Source organism: Microcebus murinus, chromosome 9 (assembly GCF_040939455.1).
Source record: "Microcebus murinus isolate Inina chromosome 9, M.murinus_Inina_mat1.0, whole genome shotgun sequence".
Lineage (NCBI taxonomy): Eukaryota > Metazoa > Chordata > Mammalia > Primates > Cheirogaleidae > Microcebus > Microcebus murinus.
Window position 1 is genome coordinate 69,137,501 of NC_134112.1, and position 10,000 is coordinate 69,147,500.

Genomic DNA, 10,000 nt, shown 5'->3' on the forward strand with positions numbered 1-10,000 from the left:
AAATGCCATCACAAGAGAAGTACATACTCAGAGCTCTCATTAGCCAGGGGATCAGTGAAGGCTATTGCAAGTAGTCCAGCCTTTGGGAATTTGACTGTAAGTGGACCCACTGCATGGAAGCTTGCAAGCTTGCACAACTCAATCACTAAGCTTTTTAAATAAAAAAGAGGGAGGTTTTGCCTGCTAGGCAGGTCTTTCTATGTTCTTGGAGAGCTAATTATTTCTTATTGCTTTAACATTTTTACTGTTAAATTCTGTTTCCTAAACTAAAATATTCCTGGTCTTAGAAATTTGAAGATTTTTTTTTTCTTTAGGCAAGGACAAGAAAATCTGTGACAGAATATACTTGCTTATCAGGTATCCTGTAAATTGTAACTAGTATTTATCTTTGTATTGGCAACTAGGTAACATTCTTTAGTTTTTAAGTCCTCCTCTCACATATCTAAGATATGTAGATAGATAGTTCAACACATTACAAAAACCATTACATTTTGGTATTATAAATTATGTCAACTCTATTTATCAGAGGTTATAGAGTAACAGGATGAAATAAACTTTCCCTAAGCTTCCTTTTCCCCTTGTTTTAAAAAATAAATATTAATGCTCTAAAGGACTGATTTAAAACATTTTAACAATTTAATGAATTAAACTAGCCTTAAAATTTATAAATTTAAAAAGAAGACTATTTGGCATTTACCTTGAAAAGTAAAACTTGGTGTACATTTTCAATGTTTGAGAAATAGATGCTATATATGAAAATTATATGAATGTGTGAGACTAAAACAAGTCTCTACGATATAAAGATTAATGTAAAAATATAATTTTGAAATATGTTTTTGAGTAATTAGTTCACCAGAATCATTAGTGTTATCAATCTCTTCCAATTTATGCTTATGAACAGGAGTCACTGAACTATAGGTACAGAATCATAATGTTAGAGTAAAATATACCTACATAGCTACCATTCTTTCAAATTCTTCATTGCACTTTCTTTAAACAAAATAGCATAGAGATTAAACACTTAAATTTTGTTTCTTCTGTTTTAAACTTAGTGTAGTTTTAATCCTGGAACAAAACATAACATACTAAGTTGCTAAATTAATTAATAGCTGATTGAATTGGAAGATAAGATTTTCATTTGTTCTACTTTTATGTTTCCCAGATGTTTGTAATTGTTGAAGATCTAACAGTATTGTTTGCTAAAAGTACTCATCATCATTATTTTAAAAAATTATCATGTTAAAATGTCTTATAGCTTTGCATGTTTGACATATTAACCTTTTTGAATAAAAACTTGAATTGTTACTAAAATGCTTTTTGTTGTTGTTCCAAAAAGATAGCTTTAATTTGTGCACAGCATTTTAGACATTTTGTTTAAACAAGCAATAAATAGTGAAAAATACTTTATAAACAAGTTTAATTTACTTAAAATCATAACATCACTTGTTATAGTAAAAATTATACCCGTTTTATGACAGATGCTGTTCTCCAAATCATGTTTTAAAGGACATCTTGTTTCAGTTCTTAAAAATTAAAAAAAAATTCATGTGCTTTCTCAATTTTTGTTCTTACACATTCAACTATATCCTTCATATTTGGCATTTTGATTTATTAGGCAATCTTAGTATTAAAGACTTTTAGCAAAGCAGTGCTAGATTTCAAATGCACTATGCATGGTGCCCATGATGAATTAATTCCACTAGAGCACAAAAGTTATCATTATTTAAATGCTAGTTTCTTTCAGAAGTTTTACTTCACAGTGAAGTTTTCAAATCAGAATTTAGCTGATATTTTGGAGTAAACAGATGGTTTCTTTTTACATATGTAGGTTTCTTTTTACATATGTAGGTTTTCTTCATATTTAACCTTTTCTTATATGAATCTACATAGAAATACTTAATGTTTATTAATAATTTCAACATGATTTAGTAAAGAAGTATTTAAGAATATATAATAATTTTTTAATTTGATGGTTTAATTTTCTTTAAATGTCATATTCAAAATTCTTTGGATTTAATGTATGTACGTGGTTAAATAAATTAGACAACAGAATGAATCAGATCCTGGACACAAAATATCTTTTAATATCACTATATATAATTTCATTTAAGAAAAGTTGACATAAATAGTTATAAACTTTCTATATTTACTGTTATTTGTTATTATCTTTCAAGAAGTCATTATTTTAAATCCATTTGTTTTGATTAAATGGTAAGATGCCAAAAAAAAATGAGTTAATATTTAAGCATCAAAATTACCAGATAGGGTATCTGTGTATATAGAATGTTGATAAGGGAGTGTGTGGTTGGAAGTAGAGGCTATTTTTATCTTCTTATAATCCTTGACATACATAGACTGATCAATTGATCTATCTATACATATGCACACACAACACACATATACACACACATGCAAGGGGCTAGGGAGTGGAAGAGAAGAAGAAAGAGAGGTAGGGAAGATGAGAGAAAGGGAGAAAGAAATATGAGAGAGACCAGAGAGAAAAGAAGTTGAGTAAGCAACAAGGACCAATAGTGTCCCTGGTGGTAGTTGAGATAACACAATTAACTGTACTTGCCCAGGTCAAGTTTTAAACTTTTGAACATTGGAGCGAATACAGAATGGGATATATGCAGGCTTCTGTTATCACTCAGGAATATAACTATTTCACATGATACAGTTTTATATCGATAGAACCTACAACTCTAAGAGGAAAAAATAAAACCAACAAGTCTAACATTCAGTACTACCCTATCATAAAGTAAGGAGGTCTAATTGAGCTATGTCTTTATATCCTGCTATTTGTACAAATAAAAGACTACATCTTGATGCAAAATAAACACAAAAGCACTGTTGTGACTATAACAGGGAGTCATATACTAATTTATATAATAAGTGGTTTTGCACGCTTTATTCAAGATTATGGCTGCAAGAAATGGCATGAATTGCTGGGTGTGTTTAATGCTGGATTATAGCAATTTGAAACATGTCAAACACATGGCTAATGCCTCATGCTTCACTCATTCTTGCGTAAACCTGCATAGCCACCATCCATTATACCCTTGGTAACAACACAATTCTGCAAGTAAATATTGTTACACTAAGTAACCTTTCAATTCAAGTTGTTTAGGAAGAGAAAATGCAATCTTGTGCAGTCAGTTCCAGTGTCAGTTTAATGTTTCAAAAGGGAAGTGGTGTAGAGAATAAGTATCTGTACAGTGACTTGCTTAAAAAAAAGAAAGAAAAAAGAAAGAAAGAAAAACTTAATGTAAGGGAGAAGAGTAGAACTGTATCATTTGAGTGCAAGATCTAAGGAGTTATTTTCTGATGTGGCTAAAAAGTTGTGTATGTTGAAAGACTTAAGGGTTTAACTTACAGCTCAGACAAACATTAAAACTGTGACTCCCAAACTCACCTTTCCCTTTAATGATCTGGAATTTATTTTCACTGATTTTTGTAAAATGTTTGTGGTAGGATTGAGAAGAATGAATAATTTAGTTCGATACGTTTGGGATCACAGGCACATCCACTCTGAAAGAATATGCTGAATTTATAATTATTTAAAATATACTTAAAAGGTAAACAGCACCTCACATTGTGCTAGAAATATTTCCTCTAGTGGGAAGCAAGTGTGGAAGTGTTACTAAAGGAAACTTAGTAAATACTGGAAATCATCTACATTATCCTTGGGGAATGTCTCCTTTATAGTAGACACACTTCAGGATTTTTTCTTTAGGTGAAATGTATAATATAATCATCTAATTATACAATTGCCCTTCTTTTTTCATATAAATGTTTGGTCAGATTCTACTGTTTTATAGAGCAAGAAGTACTATCACTCATAGTTTTCTTAAGCATAATTTTACTAACTCTTAGATGATTGAACTTAAAATGTAAATCATAATTTATACTCTAGGGCTTTATAAAGTCAAAAACTCCACAAGGGATAACAAAATCCTTTAGTTAACAGGAATTAGAAGTTATGTAGGTCTTTCTTAATAATTATAATAAAGATTGAGACACATAACTCTGCTTGTTGATTATTCTTAATTATTTGATGGCCTTGATTATGGCACAGTAATACATGTAGAATCCTTTCCTTCATCCAATTGGTCCTGACATTTACTACACAAAGGTTAGTATTAAATGCTGTACCTATCTGCTACAGTTGAAAATATAGTTCTTTATTTTTATTCCTGTTGTTGCAAACTTCACCCAGAGATAATCAGTATTTCAAATAAATTTGGGTGTTGAAATAAAAGCACACATACATGTATATACTCAGATATACTGTCAAAAGTAAAATTTAAATGCAATATTTAGAAGTTATGTCTGTTTCTCCAGTTGGAGAGAACTGAAATTATAATTTTCATATAACTGGTAAAGGCAATCAGATCTTTTCTCTGAATATTTTAAACATTGTGCATGTAAAATTTATGCCTAATTTGAATACTTATTAGCTGCCTAATCTCAGAAAAGAGTACTAGCTTTGTTTTTTTCTTACAAAATCCATCACTATGTATCAATTTTTATTTATATGATTTTTCTTTGTTAATGTTCAATACGATGTTTAACAAAACCTATTTGTTCATAAATGCATTTGATTCAAAAGTTATTTACTGTAGTTATAGCAATTACTTCCTTTATGATCATGGTTTTGTTGTTGCATTTATTTTTTATCAGAACAGCTTTAAATTGTATCTATAGTTTTGGTTATACTAACTTGCTTTGCTAATACAGCTACTCAGGATCTCTTTTCAAAATTAGTAGGTCTTTTTTTTAATGGACTTTTTAGAATCATAGAAATAATTTAGTAATTTAGCATTTGGTGAAAATACCTATTAAAACTATTATAAGTATTCATTTTAATAATTATAATATTAGCATTCAAAAATATCTTTTGGAGATGTGTCACATTTCTTTGTATATGTGTGTGATGATCACATTTTAAAACATAAGTGGGTAAAAAACATTTCTCCATGACAGGAAGAGATATTAAGCTTATATTTGCTTTACAAAATATATTTCAAAATTTTAAGTGGGAATAAAGCATTAAAATATGACCAAGTTTAAAATAGTGAAATCATGTAGAAAAACAAATTAGATTGAGTGATAAGTTTTATGTCCTTCTTTAGTTTAAAGTAAGTCCACTGACTAGCTAGCATTACTGTGAAAGTCACCGCGCAGCCAGGTTGCTTCTGAATTTCGGTCCGTAGAAGTAAAACAGAGAAGTGCATCTATTAGTTAATGGCATAGGATTCAGATGTCTTTAAGAGCCAAAACTGATCTTTCTAAACCACAGATTCAAGATGTACTGTGAAAATTCTGGTTTGTAACAGCACATTGGTTCTTTATTTACTGCAAGGATTTCCACTGATCTTGGCAGGACATCTCATTGCTATCCTGAAAGTACAGTATATTTATGCAGTGAAAATGATAAAACATTTATTACTGTAGAGAAGGTAATATGCATAATTTATGCTGTTTTTAGCACAATCATTAGTGATATTCTTGATAGATTTTATTTCCAGCTTTCATATCTAATACATGCCTGGAAAATTAATTTTATATCTTTCATTTATTTGCCTATGTTAAAATTGAGTTTTAAGTCATCTTCAAGTGAACAGTTTGATTGCTGCTCATGCATAAGCTTAATTACTTCCCAGGAAGGACAGTATTAAATGTTTTAAATGTCAGAAAAATAAATGAATATGAGCTGTTTGATTAAAAAAATAGGCAATATCTGACGTGTTTGCAGCAGGAGCTTTTTCTTAAAATGCCTCCAAGGCAAAATTTTATTTAGTCTCAAAAAAAAGAAACCCATTATACTATTTATCATTGGTTGATACCATATGATTTGTAACACCCTTACAAAATTTTAATTTTGTATGATTAGCTGTGCATCATTAAACAACAGCCTTGCATAAGATGTGCTGTAAAATTCTGACAGAATCAAGATAGTGAATATTTAAAATAAGGCTGTATAGTCATCCATGGTTGTCAAAGGTAGATAATAGGAAACATAGAACAGAGTGTGCAATCGTGCCTTCATTTAAACTGGTTTTATAGGGAGACTTTAAAATGTGGTCGTTCATAAATGCTATTGACCATGCTATATGCATGGTATGTTACTTTGGCTGTTAAATGTAACCACACAAAAATTGCTTATAGAAACCATAATTTCAGTGATTAGTATCTGGCTAAAAGCTGAATTTGTATTGCTTTTCTTGGTAAATGACTATTCAAGGCTTCCCCCCCCCCCCCTTCTAAAGATGCTGTCTCTGTAATTGGCAGAGAGGGACATCTTGATAATGGAAGTGTGAAGGTGTAACGTGTGTTAATTGATACTTCTTAATCACTTTTAGGTATTAAGTCATGATGCAGGAATCTGCGACAGAGACAATAAGCAACAGTTCAATGAATCAAAATGGAATGAGCACTCTAAGCAGCCAATTAGATGCTGGCAGCAGAGATGGAAGATCAAGTGGTGACACCAGCTCTGAAGTAAGCACAGTGGAACTGCTGCATCTGCAACAACAGCAGGTAAGTTTTGTTTTCCTCAGTGCTTCTTTAAAGCAAATAAGCCTGTTTTCTTGAATATGAAAAATGTACTCATAGCAAATCGAGCATGTCGTGTTAAGTTAAAATGCTGAGAATTTATTATTATTTGCAACATGATTGAAGGATGAGTAAAGATAAGATTTTCATATTAGTTACGTCATACCAGCACCAGAGTGCCCTTCAGGTGTCAGGATGTTAATTAAGCTCACAGGATGATTTTTGGAAGGTCTGTAAAGCTTTGTAACAAATATTTTATAGCTTCTAGTTTACTGTCTAACATTGTGCTGCAGAATGTGATACTTAGTTTTCCACCAGAGGGCCACATTACTTGATACTTGCTTATACAATGAATTTCTTCCAAGTCTGAGCTAAGGTGAAAAGGACCACAAGGACTTTTCACAAGACAGATGCTTGCCTGTGATAGCTACAAATATTAGCTATTAATTAGTTGAAATCTGTGGAGAGATTGTAAATCATATAAACATTATGATTATCTATGTAGCTTTTCTTGAACTCATTCCAAGATATTTTGAATATACATCTTTCACTAACATTAAAGAGCACTTTTTGTGTTCTAGTGTCTCATAAAATGTAATTATTTTCTTTAAATCTAGAAAAGTAAACAACTGCAAAATGAAGGTACATTTTTATGTAGTCTATTGTTGTTTTTATAAAACAGATGCATTTTTCCTAATTTTGTTTGTCAATGAAATTTTATTTTCTACCAAAAAATAGCCACTACATTCTTCACTGACTCAAGTCTGCAGAAACAGTAACAGAGAATAGAAGCTTTCAAAGCATATACTTATATTAGGCCAGAATGAGTACACCTGTTTGAAAAGATTATACTTGTTTGAAAATAAAGATTTTTTTTTAAGCTCTGGATTGCATTCAGACTAAATGGCAAAGAAATCATTAAAATTAAATCCACTAAAATAATGTATTAATATTAAAAATGTTTCAAATTAAGTTATATCATTCACATTTTAAGGTAGTATATAATGAGAAAGAATGCATCTCAAAAGTTAAAGCAAACACCCACACTAGACTAAAACTTAATAGAATTATTATTTAAAATAATAACAGCATTTTAAAAGTTGTATGGATTGAATAATGTCTTAACCTTTAGGCATTGTTTTCAAGAATAATCTTTTAAAATAGCTAAACATAGCATTTTGAATAGGTTACCTATTATTTTAGAATTATGTCATTTTTCAGAGAGTGATTATTAAGAAGACAGTTTTTATTGTTTTGAAATAGTTTGTTTTAACTATCACAGGAATTAAATGCCTACCAAAGTCCCAGGCTTAGCTCATTTTACAGGTTACTTTAATAAATGCAGTTTTCAAGACAGTCCTTTTCTTCCTTTAATATATTTGCAGGAAATATCACACCAGTGGAATACAATAATATTCCTACTAATTCCCCTAAAAGAGTTCTTAGCATTTTTAGCCAGATTCTATTTTGCCTGAGAATCCTGTGGACTGCATTTATAAAGGCGAGTGAAAATAATAATTGAAAACGAACATTGCAGTTGAGTACTAAAATATGACAGGTTCTGAAGAGAAATGCCAAGAAATGGCTTTCTTTTCCTTCACAGCCCCGATTAGATTTCCAATAAACAAAAAACAGAGTAAAAATTATGGCTATACAGTATAGTAGTCTCCAGGCATCTTATGATTGGGTCTACAAAGTGTGTTCACAACCTGACTTTGAAGTTTACTTTGTTCTACACAGTTCATCTATGTAAACCATAAACAAGAATAAATATAAAAGTTATGCCCTTCAAATGACTTAGAAACTTTAGTCATGTATTGGATGTTTGTAGAGTAAGTTCTAAAAGTGATTTAACACGATGGGTATAGTCGGCACCTACATAGACACTTCAGGAAGTGTCTAGAGGAAGATATGTAATCAAATAAATAAATAAACATGCATAAACCTTTGTAAATGTCCCTTTCCTTAGTTATGTTTTAACCATATCAATATAGTTAGATACTTAAGGTTATTGAATTTTTTTCCTTCCATTAGTGCATTTTAGAATGGGCCTTTAAATTCTAAGGATTAATATGTCTTTTCTATAAAATTAATGAAATTATTACTTTTAATACTAACATATTCACTATTATTTCAGAAGAACTAAAAACCATGAAGAATATTTATTAAAACAAATTCATAAAAAGTGGAATAATGAAATAATTTTATAAATTTATCTTTACATGTTTTTATTTAAATGTAAAGTTTTGTGCAAATAATTAAATTACTTCTCATAAGTATAATGGACTAATCATCATTGGCCAAGTCTCTTATTTAGAAATATAATTTAGGAGGCAGTGACTGGTGTAAACAAAGTAAAATTTTGTTTGCCATGAACTTCTGGCAGAAATGGTCTGTTTTAAGAACAGTATGTTTATCTTAATTTTTATGGCTTTTGTGTTTTTGTAGAGGTGAGTAGTTTGACTTAAATCAGCCATGTATTTAGGATGAAGGGTTGGTGTTTGGAACACATTGCAACAAATACTTAATTATTTAATTTAAATGGATTGGTGGAGTAAAAAGGGATTGATAAACTATAACTAGTATTTTTCCTACCATTTAATTCATTAATATTGAAATATTTCTGAAATCTGGAATATCTCTAAATTGTAAAATGTATAATATAATGGATATGTTCATGGTAGCCACATCTTTGTTAGCATGTTCTGCTGTTTTATATTCACTGAAAGATTACTGTAAAAAAAAAAAAAAGCTTTCTCCTGATGAATTACTCTCTCCATCATTCTTTTCTAATCTTCTAAAATTAGTACTAAATACTAGAATGTATAATATATGGAGGTAGCATATTTCAGATGTTGTTTTAGATTAACTACATTGAGAAATTATTCTGCATTAGATGTAGAATTTTATTTTGATATTAGGTTTTCAGAATTAATTGTTTGTGTCACTAAGGTCAAAATAGTTGCTAAAAACTTGATTGCTTTACAGGGTAGATTTGAGCTTGCATTTTGAACATTCATTAAGTCAGATAATCTTTCTGAATGTTTTATGAGATTGTACTGCTTTGAAGGTGTTTCAGGTGATGGTGCTTAAAAACATCTGGTCAGTACTTTCTTACTGTCAGTTCATTTATCTCTATTCATTTAAAACAGAGTCTTTGAGTAACCATTTAAATCCTGGAATCCACATATTTTATTTTCAAAATGAAATTGAGAATAGTGATGTTTATTGTTAAAGAGTGTAATATTTTATATTTAATAAATAACAGTATCTGTGATTTTATAATTTTATTTTAAAATTTTTAACCTTGATAATTTGACCAAGAAGGTGTAAAATCTTTTAAAAGACTGCTTATGTGTGTAAAAATAAATAGCCATCCTAATTTCAGCATGTAAACACATCTTATCTAATTCTATATTTCCATCTCCTGTTTCTCTGTCTCTAT

The 10,000-nt window shown here is 29.9% G+C and overlaps 1 protein-coding gene across 7 annotated transcripts in view; it reads left to right on the top strand.

The window, feature by feature from the left end:
* The window catches only part of FOXP2 (forkhead box P2), a 536,491-nt gene that overhangs the window by 286,244 nt on the left and 240,247 nt on the right, over positions 1 to 10,000 (top strand). For all 7 annotated transcript variants that reach the window (XM_076006560.1, XM_076006561.1, XM_076006557.1 and 4 more), the window contains one exon: positions 6,363 to 6,540. In XM_076006560.1, the coding sequence (XP_075862675.1) occupies positions 6,373 to 6,540 (168 nt within the window). In that variant the 5' untranslated portion in view covers positions 6,363 to 6,372. The remainder of the gene's footprint in view (positions 1 to 6,362; positions 6,541 to 10,000) is intronic.